At 40.0% G+C, this 16,414-nt stretch overlaps 1 protein-coding gene across 2 annotated transcripts in view; it reads left to right on the forward strand.

Annotated features, from left to right (window-relative positions):
• Positions 1-6,656: 6,656 nt before the first annotated feature.
• The window catches only part of LOC148011083 (SMAD/FHA domain-containing protein), a 92,742-nt gene continuing 82,984 nt past the window's right edge, over positions 6,657-16,414 (forward strand). The window contains exon 1 of one of the 2 annotated variants that reach the window (XM_087671439.1): positions 6,657-7,202. In XM_087671439.1, the coding sequence (XP_087527565.1) occupies positions 6,850-7,202 (353 nt within the window). In that variant the 5' untranslated portion in view covers positions 6,657-6,849. The remainder of the gene's footprint in view (positions 7,203-16,414) is intronic. The other variant, XM_087671440.1, reaches the window with a different exon arrangement.

A 16,414-nucleotide genomic window follows, 5' to 3' on the forward strand; every position in this document is an offset into this window, starting at 1 on the left:
ACCTCAAGGTCCTCAAGTTGAATGCATCCAGTGGCTTCAGTCGGCTGGCTCCATCTCTAACCCTCTAGCCCTTTTCCCATTTTCTCGCACATTTGCCTAGGGCACATCAAGGTCAAGACATACCTAGGGAGTCTCGACTCACCTAGGTTAGACCTGTCTCCTTGAGTCACCTGCACATTTCATCCCTTCATTCGATTTATCCAATGTCATCAATCCTCACTTCCCAACAAGGTGGAAAAGGTTCTTCAACATAAAGCTAACAATTGCATCAACTACCATGAGTGGTTGGGTCCAACAGCAAACCATGCACTTCAAGAGCATATTGGATTGGACTCTCTAGCTCCTATCCCTCTCTCATTAGTGTTTTTCCATACTCTTCATCAACAATCCCTTTTCCCTCAGCGATGATAGTTCTTCCCATCCTCATCGGCTTGAAGGTTCCTTACTTCTTCTGCCAACATCATTAGAAGCACCTCTGAAGTAGTCTTCTGACTATGTATTAGACTATGTATGCACGCGCACTCGCTATCAATATTTACACAATAACCTATTCATGGTTTTTGGGTCCTCAAGTGTGGGACAACACTTCGGGCTTGCTTGGAGTTCCAACCCATCTCCCAAACCAACATCATTATTTGTATTGTGCACAAACATCAGAATAGCACTTTCCCCTAGGAAGTGATTGCACAAGAGGTTTTACTTTGCAATTTCAAAGTTTGTGGAGGATCACGCATCATCATTGCTACATCAACATCAAATATTCCATCTTCTCCAATATCACAATCATTTCCCATGACCATTCAAGCTGTCTCCATTAAAAGGACCAGCAGTCAAGTGTCTCTTCAGCAACACCCAGTTCGACAAGATTTGTCACCAACAACAACATCACTCACCATCTACCACAGCATGAGCAACATCCTTTGTCCCAATTGCAGTAGAAAGAATCTTATCTTCCTCCATAGCCACAATTCTTCATCAGCTATATTCATTACTCCACCATCAGGACTACTACTCCTTCATCAATTGTTCCTAGCATTTTGCATCTTTGGTGCAAGCTATATTGCATGCTACCTACGACGCAAGTACCATGGGATTGGCACTCGTCTAGGGGGGAAATACTATTAATGGTTATTTGAAAAGGCTACAAAAAGCTCGTGCCAGCTACTATTTTGGATTATGAACATCATCATATTATCATGGATGTATTATTTTGTGAGAGCCGGGTGCAAATTATATTTATCACCTGCAGTTGTATTTGTCGCACTCGCAAGTGTTGCGTGGGTTGCACATATGTATTTATGGTTAAATTAGCATAGGCTTGGTCTATTTAGGGTAAGGTACAAGCATGCTTCAAGGATTGACTAGCCTAGAGCCCAATAAGTGGGTAGGATACCCAAGAGAGGTGAAAACCCTAATTCATAGTTGTGGAAACCCGAAATGCAAAAGGGGTGCAAACCCTAAATGCAAAACATAAACCCTAACCCTAACCCTAATTCTTCATCTATATAAGGGTGGGAGGTCTCAGTTGTATTCACCCTTTTGGCACATCCATGCTGCGGAAGCTCTATCAGTGTGACTACTTAAGTTTTCTATTTTATCTTTCCATTCTATTAGCTTGCTTCCATTGTGTTGAGAGTGATTGAGAGGGAGAGAGTGAGAGGTGTGTTGAGTGAGGGACTGAGGGAAGGTGAAGCTCTTCACCATCGTCTTGCTTTTCTCGTCATCTCTACTAGCCCTTCGACTTGTTGGTGTGCGGCGGTGGTGGATGTGAAGGAGCGACGGCATCGGATCGTGGTGATCATGGTCGTGGAACCATCTTCGAGCCTTTGAGTCATCAAACGTAAGAAGGTCAGCTAGGTGAGTTCTCTACAACTCGAAGCTAGTCTTGTGTTCTTGCTTTCTTGAGTTGGAGAGAAGGATGCTTGGTTAGTTAGAGTGAAGTGTTGAGAGACAAGGTGAGAGATTGTCGCTGAAGTGAGTTGCAACTTTTGAAACAATAGAAGTCCGTCCAAAGTCCCGATGGTTGTGGAACCATCTTCGAGCCTTCGAGTCATCAAACGTAAGAAGGTCAATTAGGTGAGTTCGCTACAACTTAAAGCTAGCCTTGTGTTCTTGCTTTCTTGAGTTGGAGAGAAGGATGCTTGGTTAGTTAGAGTGAAGTGTTGAGAGACAAGGTGAGAGATTGTCGCTGAAGTGAGTTGCAACTTCTAAAACAATAGAAGTCAGTCCAATGTCCTAATTGTTGGTGCATTTGGCTCAACACATGGCTTTCCTTTCGCATAGAGCATGATTTTTGCCATGCCTTTTAGCTTTACTAGTGATGGATTTTGTACATTTCTTTATCTTAAGGATTGTGTTAAATTGTGTCAAACTTGTACTAGCCTAGCAATTATTTAGTCTAGCAAGGGATCCCCTATGTCTTAAAAAGGTAATGTTGAAAATAAAAGGTGACAAAAATGATACACATGGAGGCTAGATTAGGCAATGATCCGAATCTAGAAATTAAAAGATATCATTGAACTTAGGTTGAGGTATCACTCACCAACCTCCATGAGTAACATAAGCCCTATCGAATCCAACTGTTCATTATGAGCTATCTTTGTACCATTATGCCATGTAAAGCCTTTAGTGCTCCCAATAACCATTAGATGTGCCATGTTATAATAAAGATCTTTAAGAGCTTCATAAGCACATAGATTGTAATTTTTATCATCACCTTGTTATAAATGTCATCTATGTGCAAATTTTAGATTGTTTTTAAAATGTGATAGATTTAAGGTTAATGGTTGGGTGTGAATCAAGCCTTGAATGTTAGTTTACCTTTGCATGATATTTTGTATCCCTTTGCAACATTTGATGCATGGACAAAATGCCTTCTTCCAATGTTGCACTATCATATTTTCTTTTGTAGATCCTTATGACCTCTACAATATTATTAGTGTGTGTTTTTTTAGAGAACCACTATATTTTACCCATATGCTATTGAAGCCTATGCCATATTGCACATATATTGTAGTTTTTATCATCATCTTGCTATGGAGGTCAGGCATCTACATAGTTTGGATCATTTTTTAATGTGATAGCTTTGAGATTAATGGTTGGAAACCCAATCTTACTCACCCAATGGGAGATTGATGATTGGAAACCAACCTTGTTCACCCAGGAGTAACTCATCCTAATGAGAGTCAATGCAAAAGAGGGCATGCAAATCAACTTCAAGTTAAGTGGAGGTGTTTGCAATAGTGAGGAGTGAGGATAAACTCTTTAGTTTCTTTTCAACTACTTATCATGGTAAGGCTTTCATTCCATTGTTTCATTTCATGCTGGCAACGACTTCTTTATGGCTTTCCTTTGGAGCCCTTCTTCCTCTTAGGAATTAGTACTTTAGTTTGAGTCTCTAGCGTCAATCACTCTATCAGACTTGTGAGTATGGCTTGATGGTGAAGTGGCTATGTTTGTTGGCACACTAGAATGGGTATATCCACTTATTTGCTGTGCCATCTCCTCCCATTGGTGCACTCAAGCTTGAAAGGGAATCTATATTTTGTGGGACTACTACAAAGGAATTCCTAAGTACATTGAATTTTATTATCATAATGGCTTTGAAGTGGTATTATAGGTTCAATTTGGATCCTTCTCTAACTCATGCTATCTATGCAAGCAGTATGGCCATTTTGCTAAGGATTATACAAAGAAAGTAGAGAAGTTGGCACAAGAAGATGAGAAGAGTGTTGAGAAGCAAGGGGTCATGGCACAAGGAGAGGCCCCACAGAAGAGCAAAGAAAGAGCAAAGATGAACAAGCTAGAGAGCAAGATAATGGATGCACCAGAAGCCTCAAGCAAGCAACAACCTAAGGAGTCCGAGAAGGAGACCAGCACCAAAGATATCAAGGTGCATAACAAGGACAACTTTGACCATAGAGATGGCAAACACAAAGGTAAGTTTCCTACACCCAAGCCAAAGATATACATTAAGAAGCTAGCTAGGCTTCCATTAGTGGGGAAAAACTATATGTTCCTATCCTCCATCGGAGGAAAGGGAGGGACAATGCCAATGGCTTATGATTCCCTCTTTCCAATGCTACTATGAATGGATGATGAAGGATGAATACTAGCTACATAAATCTCAATCGATGAAGAGAGGATTACACTAAGCTAAAACTATTGGCTTGACTCATGAGAAGGTGGTAGAGTATGAAGATTATTGACTATGGAGGAGATCTTGGGAACTTTTTACTTGCACTAAGCTAAAACTATTGGCTTGACTCATATGAAGGTGGTAGAGTAGGAAGCTAAAGTCAAAGATTTCTCTAGTGGATCCAAGGTGGACACGGAATGCCTCAACTTGGATTTCTACCTCAATTTGGAGCAATTTGCAAGGCCCTTCTCTGAGGATGGGGTCAAGTATGCTTTAAGATCAATGAAGGGTAGAAAATACCCTAGTATTGATGGGTTGTTGATTGTATTCTATAAGGGTATATGGAAGGTATGTGGAAGAGACTTCACTAGATTGCTACATCATTGTCTCTTGGAGATGGTCATGTCTCAAGAGATTAATGCAAGCTTGATTAAGTTTATATTGAACTTTGCCGAGGGACTTAAAATCTCAAAAAAATGGAGGCTCCTCACTATGCTAACCTTATCGTATAAATTGATAGGTAAGGTGCTTGTTTTGAGAATAAAATATGTTCTCCCTAAGATCCTACATGAATAAAAATATGGCTTTGTGCACATGAAGTAATTTCATGGTGCTATGTTGGTGATTATGTGGATTGGGCTTTGGCAAGTGGCCAAAATTTACTTATGATGAATCTAGATTTTGATAAGGTGTATGACCATGTTAGTTTGGATCTCATATTGATAGTTGAGATACTCTTCCTCATTGTAGAAGGATCACAAGGCAAGGGTGCTCTTTGGCCCCCCTCCTTTTTGTGAGATCCCTTACCCAAGAAGTTAGATTGGCTAGTGCAAAGAAAGTCACTACCTGGCCTTTTACTTGCAGAAGAGCAACTCATACTATCATTGTTGCACGCGAATGTCAATTCTTATATCATCAAAGCTAAACAAGTTTAGTTAGATACCCTCATAATAGTTTTTCAAAAATTATTTGACTTATTTGACTCACAAATTGATTGCACTAGGATGAAGACGTTTTACTTGGTCTAGGATGACACAACTTAGTGGCTAGAGCACTATGGCTGCAAGCTAATTCAAAGGGTGAGATATTCAAATATCTTGGGTGCTCTCTTGGTTTAGGGATTTCCCAAATACAAAGATTTGAATGATTTAAGCACAAATTCTTGCCAAAACTCACATATTTGTCTAAGGATAGCTATTCAATGGGAGGATTGTTGGTAATCTCGACCTCAACGCTTGTCTCCATGGTCATCTTTGGGGTGATTATATTTGCTTTTAGCTTAGCATGATGGGGCGAGCTAGAGAAGGTATTTAGGAATTTCCATTACCTGGAAGGTGATAGCCACCAATGGCATGCAGTGGCTAGGGAGCTTGTCATCATTGAAAGAGTCAAAGGAAGATTAGTAACCTTAGCCATCATCATAAAGCATTAGATAATGAACTATAAATTGCTTGGAGGACATTGACTGGACCTTAATTAGTGGGATACTCTGATCAACAATGTTGTTGCTTTAGCTTCAGATGCAAGCCAAAAACTAGTCTTAGCATGGAGTGATAAAATTAAGTAAACCCAACTAGTGTGGAAAGGTTGATGGTAGAGGCAATTTGAATCTTAGGCAAGTAATCAGGTTTTTTCTTGACACCTTTAGAATGGCTTTGTGCCTATTCTAGAGAAACCAAAGCTCTCCAAGGGGTGTTATACCTCAAAGGTATAAAAAGGTGGATGGATGAGTGGAATGGAGATAGCTTACATAGGATGATATAAAGCAACATTGGATCTCAATGAAGATGAGATATGTGGGTGGGGTAGAAGTATTAAACAAAAAGAAAGACTCATGGGTCTCCTCTTATATTCTTAAGCTAATGAACTCCCTAAGTCATCTTAAGACCAAGAGAAGTAAGCTTCAAATTGATTGTTGAAAACAAAAGGAATTTACGTGTAAGGATGGATGCCATGTTTTTAGGGTCTACAAGTACTCAAAAGCTTGGTACCCTTGAACTAAAGTGAGGACATGGAGCGAGGGAGATAATCATTAAGGAAGGCCCTCAACCTTTGTGGGCTATGTAAGGGGTATCCTAAAAACATAAAACACCTCCATTGGGAGTGCTAAGGGGCACATTGATTGTGGAATAAGCTCATGAAATGGGTGCAAATGGTCAAGTTCCATGGTGGTATCTTGGCCAAAACCATTTCATTTGGGGAAGGAGGCCGTCTTAATGAAGGTTCAACCCAAATTTGGGATGTCATTTGGAATGTGGCAATTTCCAGCTATATGGTGGCATAAGAATAACAAGTATTTTGGAAAAACTCAATTTTGGTCCCCTTCACACAAGCTGACTTACAAGCAAGAGGTGCTATTGGCATTCAAAGCTCTTTGTAGTATGTCTCTACATGTAGAGAATTATATGAAGCTCTCAAGGAAGTTAGCTGAGTCACACTAAGCTAAATCTCGTCCCCCACTTAGATGATTGATAGATGCATCTTTAATTTTAATACGAGTATGCATTGTAGACAAATTCATCCCACGGTAAGCCTTAGCGAAGCTCCTCGATTATGGGTTTGAACGCTGTGTGGGTTTTAGTAACGAGAGATCTCGTGCACAACCAATTGGGCTAAGCTTTGGATCAGTAGGAAGCTTTCTTTCGTCAGTTGTGAATTTTAACTCGTCTAATCAGAGTAGAGACTTTCGGCGAGCTTGCAGTTCTACAGCCATGGCTTCTTCATCCTCATCCTCGATGCCGCCTCCTCCTTCTCGGCCACCCAAGCCGGCACACACCGTCTCTGCAGATGCACCTTCTCATCCTATGGTCGTACCTGACGGACAAGAAGATGCAGCAGCAGCAACGAACCAACCGCAACAGAAAGAAGAAGGCAAAACGCCCGAGGATGCTATCGATATTCCTAGAGAAGCTGCTCTACGCAGAGATTGGGACACCCATTCAGAGAGGAGACCACCCACCTCGAGCGAGTGCCCGTATACGGTGCCCCCGTGGAGCGCGGCTCCGATGCACCCTTTCTTCCTTGAAGTGATCAAAGATGGACTAATTATCGATAAGCTGAATGTGTAAGTGCTCGCTTCGTGCCTTGAAAAACCCCAATGTTAGGTTCGATCACCGGACTCTGCTAGTGTCTCAATTGTTTGAAGGCCTGATGAATAGATGTTGCCAGTTGGAGCTGCCCGGTTTGTAAACAGACTGACTAAAGTAATGCTAGCAAGTAGTGGCAATGCATGGAGGAACGAGGTCCCCATGGTGGGAGAGGGCTTTTGCGAGCTTTCCCATGGGTCATCGACTCAACAACTTTACCGAGTCCATGGAGTTCTACAACCGCTCTATGCTTCTCTTTAAGCTTAATATAATATCGGTGCAGTGATCAGATAGTCCATGGTGTGTATGCTATGTCATGCACTTACTGGAGCTAACCTGAACCATGATATGTAGTTCCCACCCCATAGTTTATTTGTTTTGCCATTTTGTGAGCCCAAAAATTGCAAAAGCACACTGGGCATCTACCTAGGTAGTTGGTACTTTAGTGTTCATTTAGCACCTTACTAATAGTGGTATTGAGGGTCCAAAGCCAAATAGACTCTTGAAATTTCTTATTTTGATTTTATTGATATCATGCTTTCAAGGCCATCTGAATCATATAGTCTGGCATCATCTCCATCCTCTTTGTAGCTTGTTATCATGTGCCGACTTTTCATGATCCTATGTGCAATCCATTGTCAAAAGTATGGTCAACTATTGCTTGACATCTTAATTGAGATTGGAGGGAAACCTAGTGTGACGTGTCTCTTTTCTATGAAGTGGTTCGAGTCTCAACCAACAATTTGAATCAATAAGGGATAATTTTGATTAGTATTGTATTTATCTTGTAGCTTCCACATTTGAGCTATGACTTGGTGGGAGGACTATGGAGTAGACTCACCCGAGCTTCAAAACTTGGCTATTAGAATCCTTAGTCAAGTTTGGTCATCATCATCATTAGAGAGGCTTTGGAACATTGTTAGTCACATCCACACAAAGAAAAGGAATCGCTTAGGGTTCTAAAGAGTAGATGACCTCGTTTTTATGAATGCAAAGCTACTTTTGTTGACAAAAATGAGGTTAAAGTATTCTTGAGATGCATATATAGGCTTCCGTACAAGTGAGCAAGTTATTGGGTTTATGTGAGATGTAGGTGATGAGGAGGAGGAGGACAAAGAGGATTTGCCTACATCAATTGAAGACTATGACATGGATGAGGAAGAGGGAGATGGAGAGGAGGAGGAATTTAGGGATGATAAGTTTTTACATCAATTACTCTCTTTTTGGAATTTGCACTTTTTTAAAATTGTTTTTTCTTTGCAATTAGCATATTAATTGTGTTTCAAAATCCTTGTATGTATCAAAAAGCTTCTTTGAGCTTATATACCTTTTGTCTTTTGAATCTTAGAAATTAGAAAGCTTTGATTTTGAGCATGAAACTTGTATGTATCCTTACCTCTCCCTTGCTTGATGATGTGGTGTTCATTTCCCCCTTGTTGAAACTCGTCATTTCCATTTTCATTTCCTTGTTTCCCTCAACTATGTTACAACACCTTCTTTGATATATGGATTGAGGGCAAGGAATATTCCATACTTAGAGATAGCACAGCTATCACATTTCATTTTCCTGGCCTCAATGAGTACCTCTTGCCCCACATAGCCTAGATTGGTATAGCTTTTGGGTGTGTGATCCAGCGGGATAGGACCTTTGTAGATGTTGTGGCAAAGGGGTGCCCTTAGCACCCATTAGTCAAGGCTATGGTCCTTATTTCCGCATTGGATTCCGTTCCTCAAGCCATTAAGATTCTATTAGTTCATGGAGGGTTCATGCTCGAGATAGTTTAGTACACTGGCCTCCCAAGAGGGTGCTTTGTTTGTAGGATGGTGGGCCATCTAGACTGCCCCAAGATATAGTGGAGGAAACAAACTACTAGACTTGGACTCCTTTTAGGAAATTTTTGGGGGGTGGGGGGTGGGAGAGGGTCCATACCTTGCAAGAGGGAAAGGGAGTGGCAGAGGAGATGAGCTGCTAGACAGAAGAGACAAGTTACAACAAAGATAGATAAAGGAAGATAGGAACATGAGCAACAATCTAAGAGATGATAGAGAGTTGTTAGGGATCCCAGGCTTGCTACATATAGGGACTTGACTATGCCACCCAGGCGACACGAGACTCTGCATGAGCTCCCCTCTTTGAGGCTAGAGGTGATAGAGGGGTGGTCTACGGTCCATTGAGTTACTTGTAGTGTCATCGTCCTCAACATCTACAGTGGCAGGGTTTGTTAAGAGTGTAGAACTATGGAGATTGAAGGAAAAAAGTAAAAATACACACACACACACACACACACACACACACACACAGAGAAGAATACTAAAGTCTGCAGTTAATGTATGTTGTATATATTAGGCAACAACACAATTTTCATTTTTCGAAATTTCGTTTTGGTGCACGGTTTGCTTGTTATTAATTTTTCTTTGTTTTGCCGTGTTACCACACGCCTCGTCTTGCGTGTGACCACGCGTGTTTTCGCTTTTACATACCTCGAGATGCCCTCGTTGCGTCCGCAACTCCCGTGCCACCAACTTGGCCCCGTTTGATCCCATCGATGCAAATTTTCTAAGCCCCGCCCTACGCTTGTACGCATGACGAGGGGGGGCTACCTTGTTTTCTTTTTTATTCTTTTTAACATTTATCTTTTTTTTAAATTTTTTAAATTAAAAAATTCCCACCTCTCCCCGACGATTCCATCCCCCCTCCTTCCTCTCTCTTCTCTCTCCTCTTCTTTCTCTCTCTTTCTTTCTTCTTCTCATGTTTTTTTCTTCTTCTTCTTCTTCTTCTTCTTCTTCTTCTTCTTTATGTACAATGGGCTATGAGGAATATCTAGCCAGAGGGTCTCTCTAACTTTGCACAAAATCCAAGATGAAAATGACCTGGGTAGGATTGTCCTTGTAATAGCCCTCAGTACTTAGAGGAGGTTGTACAATATCCAATATAATCCACGGGATGATGCACAACCTAAGATACCTCAAATAACTATTTTTTGGATTTTGATAACTTTCTATTTTCAAGATTGAATTTTTTCAATGCTTCTACCTTTATACTTTCTAGACATTCGTTCTGTTGTTTTTGTTTGTTCTCTTTTCTTTCCCTTCATCTTCTTTCTCCCCTAGTCTAATTAAATACTGAATAGGATTTTTTGAGCAAACTAAAAAAATAGGGCAAAACCAAACATAATAATGACTAGGTCGGCGAGTCGAAAACTAGTCGATTGCTGCAATATTTGGCAGACTACATGATACGACTCTAGTAAATGTTGGGACAGCTTGTGATTGCCACATGACATATCTGTCCGGTCTTCCTGGCCTGCTTGTACAGTCTGGTTTACCTTGATAAATTGCCCAAACTGTTGGTGATTGCATATCTACTATCCGATTTGCTCTTGTACATGGAGATGCTACATAAATTACCCAAAACTGCCCCAATTAAGCCTATACTCCTCCTCGAGGTGACTAAATCTCTAATACCCCCTTTTAGATCTTGGGTGCGGCATAAGGCCAAGGAATTTGGAATGCTGATGAAGAATAGCTTGAGGAAGTGTCTTGGTAAACAAATCTACAAGATTGTCCTTTGTCTTGCAATATCTCATATCAATGGTCCTATCCAAGATCTTCTCATGAATGAAGTGCTACTGTATTCCAATGTGCTTCATCCTCTCATGAAATATGGGATTTTGTGCCAAGGCTATGCAACTCTCCTTGTCACATAGAAGTTTAGTGGCTTGAGGCTACTCACATCCAAGTTCACCCAACAATCTCCGAAGCCAAATTGTTTCACAAGTGGTAGAAGATGTACTGTTTTTGTAAGGTACTCATAAAGAGCTTTCACATGATACCCATATTAGAGGGTCCCTAAATTTTAGATTGTTATGAGGATGTGAAGTTTATTGTTTTGCTTAGCATTTGATTAAAAGTTAATAAAATGTGCTAATGTGACTTGCATATGTGAGGTGCAAGTCAATTATTTCATAGTGTGGGACTTAGGACCCCAAGCTATCGGTTGGTGCTAAAGGCAAAAGTTGTAATAAGTTATGCATGACAGGTGCGGAGCATTGCCTAATGCTTAAGGGGGAGGTAGCACTTTCACTCCTCCAGTTGTGGATAGCTCTCGTATGTAGTGGATCTCGGATGTATTCAGCATGCATCCAAGGTACTGTGTTGAGAGTATGTTTACCATGAGGTCACTACTCAGTGTATGTAAATGAGCACGAGTTTCATCCGGGCATTGAAACTATACTTTTACATTAGTTTATGATTAGTTTGACATGAGTTTTTGCCTTAGTTTTGAGATAAAAATTATAATCAATAGCAGCTCAATTTTTGATCAATTTGAGAACAATTTATAGTTACTTTTGGGATGACTTTTGCCTTAGTTATTGATCAATTTTTGCAATCAGTTCTCAAATCAGCAAGTGATCAGTTTATGCTTAGTTTTCAATGGTTTACAGCTCGTTCCATGGACAACAGCATGTTAGTAAATGCCATTAATAATTTTAGCCATGGTTTATGTTGAGAATATACTTTACTATGGTTCTGAAGCTAGAACAATCGAGAAACATGAGTTATGGATGTATTCAATGGGGTGGTTTATCACGAGAACGTGAAATTTTATTGTTTTGCTTAGCATTTGATTAAAAGCTAATCAAATGTGCTAATGTGACTTGCACATGTAAGATGCAAGTAAATTATTTCACAGTGTGGGATCTAGGATCCTAAGATATCAGTTGGTGCTAAAGGCAAAAGCTGTAATAAGTTATGCTTGACATGTACAAGGTGATACTTGGTGTCAGATTTTGGCCTAGAGCAAATTAATGGCCACTAATGTCGGTGTTGACATTAGAGACTAGATATTAAATAATTAATTAATGCTGTCTAAGGGCTAATAACTGCTTAGGGATACTTGTAAGACAAATTGGCCTAGCCAATTTAGTTATTGGGTGGTGAAATTAGTCTTATGAGCACTAGAATAATTATTGAATTAATTTTTAAAATTTATATTTTGAAAAGTAATTTAATAAGTTGGATAATGCTGAAAAATGGGATTAGAAGGTTGCCACTTGGCAAAACTTGCCCATGCAAGTGGAAAAAACGTTTGTAGGGGCTGTTGGAAGTTTATTACAACCATTGTGAGAGAGGAGGAGGTTGCTAGAGAGCAAGGAGAGGCTGTTGATGTAATTTGCAGCCACTAGGGATCAATCCTACATCAAGTGGTAGTAGTTTGAAGCCCTTTAGGAGCACATGACAATAGCCCAAGGTCCTTTTGGTATAGATGATAGCATATAGGAGGGGGAAGTAGTCCTTCTGGTGGTCCTAAGTTGTAGGTGAGAGACCAATTTTCCTCTTGGTTTACTTGAGCATTGGCCTTTACCCTGCTCCTTGAAAAATAAATTCAGCCCCAAATTTGATATTGTCTAGTTGGCTCTTGAATCTCCCTCAAATTTTCCAATTTTAGCTATTGGAATTCAAGTCCTAGGCCCTCAATTTTGAACACCATCATGAGGCGGTTTTGCAGAATCCTAATTTTTGTTATATATTAGGATTTACAACAGAGATTGACTGAAATCTCTTTCTTTGATGGCTTAAATTGTTGGAAAATATTGAGATAACTTGAGAGATGGCTCGGGGATCAAAGAGAATGCTGTAGAGAAAGAAATTTTAAAGTTTCATAATGAGAAACATTGTAAAGGTCCTGCTGCCCCTACTATCACGAGAAACTTTAAAAAGCTACTATTGTCCTTGCTCAAAGAGGTGTTAGTAGATATGTCAGTTTATGTGTGAGTCTGTGCATGCTAAAGAGGGTTGGACACATTCTAGATATTTTAGGCATTTTTTATTTGTCATTCTGATGGTCTTAAGGGCATTTATTGCTGGTCGACATGATATCATTTATGACATTGATTTGACCTATTTATTAGGCACTTCTCCACAGTTTGTATAATTTGTCATTCACCTCCTTAGGTTCTTGTGGAGAGGAGCCGGTGCTGGTGCCTTGATAGTTAGTGAGGTCATAGAGTTTGTGTCTTCTCTCTCTCAGTTGAGTTTTGGGTTCTATCTGCTCATCATGTCTACTGTTCTTCACTATAGGTTACCTTATAGGTGGAACATTGGGATTTTAGGATGGATTTTCTTCTCTCTCTTACCACCCTCTTATAGCTCCTTTTTGGGCCTAAGAGGGGGTGTTGAGAAACCCATTCATTACCCATATTGCTTTTCATTAATTCATTCTAGTTTCACTCTTACAGCCCCAAAAAGACTTGGGTGCCCACATTTTGGGGTGCCACTCGTGACAGTTTGTGCCTATAAATAGGGTACTAACTCCCTTCTTTCCATACTTTCACCTACATTCGATCATCTTCTCTCTCTCAGATCTACTCTTCCTTCTCCATTTGTCCTATGTTTGGTGGATGCTACTTGCGGAAGTGGTTTGAGTGCTACCATTGGGAGGTATCTTGCTGCCGCCCATTGTATCTAGAGCTGTCACCATATTTAGCTTGCTGTCCCCCATCTTGCCACATTGTTTGGGCATTCTGCCCACTACTTGCATCTACGTCATTAGGATTTGGATTTTGCTTTTGCATCTTCTAATGCAATCTACATTTGTGTAGTGGCTGCCTTGCTTTTGGAGCTGCCATTTTCTTCATCAACATTGCATTTTTGCTGCTAGCAAGTCCTTGTCATCAACCACATCAGTGCTTTGCATCCCAGCAGCCCGCCCTGCTATTTGGTAGTCATTTGGTTGTGATTTGGGTTGCTGATCATCATCTTCTTCACTTCGACAACACGTGAGGACTGGGTTCTACTCTCTCTATAGCTGTCCTTTACCATTCAGCATTTCCCTTCGATACCCTATTGTGCAGAGAATTGCGTTTTGCTCCCTTCACTGTGCAAATTCCCTAGATGTGCTGCCATTTGATCAACAAGTACATTGCAGCCAACTTTGAGCTTTTGCTCCATTGTATTAGGATGATTCAATGTTCATGATTCTTCACTATTCTTCTGAGTTTTCTTCTCTTAGTTTTTGTTGTTGAAACGAACCTTCCTTTTTTGTAAGGGTGGTAGTGACTTGATTAATATTTAATTACAGCAAAAAGCAAATTCACATAAAATTAAATACATGCTTTACCACTTAATCTTGGACAATTAACATCCAATGGGTCCCAAAACTTGGTGCTCCTTGTAGTATTTCTTTAACTTATATTGCAAATAGATAGAGTACAACTAATATTCTTCAATCTCCTCTACTAATCCAAGTGTCTCTTGGTGTCATAAATGACTAGCAAGCCTTCAAACCAACTTGCCCCTTGATTTGTTGGGGGATTGGCCTTGAACCTGCTCCTTGCGAGACAAATTTAGCCTCAACTTTGATATTGACTGGCTTGCCTCTTGAATCCTTCTGAAATACACCGATTTTTAACATTGAAAATTCAAGTTCGAAGCATTCAAATTTGGACATACTTCCTAAGGTGGATGCCAAATCATAATTTCTAAAGTAAATTAGAGTTTACAATAGAGAATCACCAAAATCTTCACCTCCAATGGTTGGATTGTTGTAAAACTTGGAGCAAAGCCAAGAAATGGCTGGAGAAAGGGAGAGAATGTTTTAGAGAGAGAAAATTTAGAGATTTGTTGTGAGAATTTGGTGAAATTGAGTTGCTAACCCGGTTTTCTAGCCCCAAATGGATTCACCAATAGCAAAGGGAGTATCAAAGGTGTAATCTTTAGGAGAAAGTGTATCAAATACAATCACTAGCTTCCCCTAGTTAAGAATAAGTAGTTGCCTTCATCAAGATGGTCTCTCATGGCTAGGAAATGGCCCCAAAAGCTGGCAGTAATAGTCCAACACCTCTTTGTGATAGCTCCAAAATGTTAAAATGAGATTTCTCTTCTTCCTTCAGCTCCAATTTAGCTTTCTTAAACTTGCATGGGCGAGTTTTACCCAGTGATAGTCTTCTTAACTAAATTTTCAGCATTATCTAGCCCACTAATTTAATAATTATTTCTGTGCCCAGAAAAATAATGTAATTGCAATAATTAGATTGACTAGGCTAATTTGTCTTCCAAGTATCCTAGAGCAATTATTGATTAATGCCTAGTCTCTAGTGTCACCATTGGCATTAGTGGCCAATAAATAAGTCTAGGCTAAAATTTGATACTAGGTACCACCAAGTACCTAACTAATATAATTTATTATAACTTTTGCCTTTGAGATCCATTGATATGAGTCCTTGGTCCGTCTATGAAATAACTAACTTGCACATCACATGTGCAACTCACATTGCACATTTGATTTGTGAGAAATGCACTAGCAGTGGAGAGGAGAGAATTGAATGTCTAAAGACACTAGGTACACACACACACATACACACTCTCTCTCTCTCTCTCTCTCTCTCTACATTGATACTTGAATAAGTGTCCCCACTACATTGAACTACATGTGTATTGCCCAGAACTGGTGAATTCCAACACCCGCCTGGAGTGCTGATGTGATGAAGTACAAGGATGATCAATCACCAAAGGATAATAAGTACGAGGACTTTCGAAAAGCCTCAAACTTCTCACGCGGCAATGCTTTGGTGAGATGCTTGCAATATTTTCATGTGTGTGTACATGCATCAATTTGATCTCTCTTGCATAGCATCTCTCTTTGACATAATGGTAATGCATCTCAATGTGTTTTGTGTGAGCATGTAACACAGGATTTCGTGCCACTACAATAGCACTTTGACTATTAGAAAGAATTGGCGTAGGACTCTTCAATGCTATATGTAGATTAGCCAACAATTTTCGTAGTCATACACATTTCATTGTTGTTGTGAAGGCTGTCCTATACTCAGTCTCACAAGACGAGGTAGCTACTGTAGGTTGTTTGTTACTTAGTCATGAAATGCATGAGCGGCAAAAAAAAATAGTATCCACTAGTAGACTGCCTAGTGTCTGAATCACCAACCCAATTTGAATCATTGTAAGCTTGTAGATGTAAGTCTCCCCCTTGGGAAATAATAATGCATGTGAGTGAGTACTTTGTAAATATTTAAATATCCACTTAACGGGCTTGCCAATGTATAGTCCTTGGGCTATGCAAATACCTGTTCACCTTAGATACTGCATATTGAATGTAAGTCGTGTGTTGCAAAGATAAATAAGACAGCCAATAGCTTGGCTGTAAATTGCAACATCAGACATCTCTTCACCA

Source organism: Lygodium microphyllum, chromosome 29 (genome assembly GCF_053477565.2).
Source record: "Lygodium microphyllum isolate KBCC chromosome 29, Lygodium_microphyllum_v1.1.10, whole genome shotgun sequence".
NCBI lineage: Eukaryota > Viridiplantae > Streptophyta > Polypodiopsida > Schizaeales > Lygodiaceae > Lygodium > Lygodium microphyllum.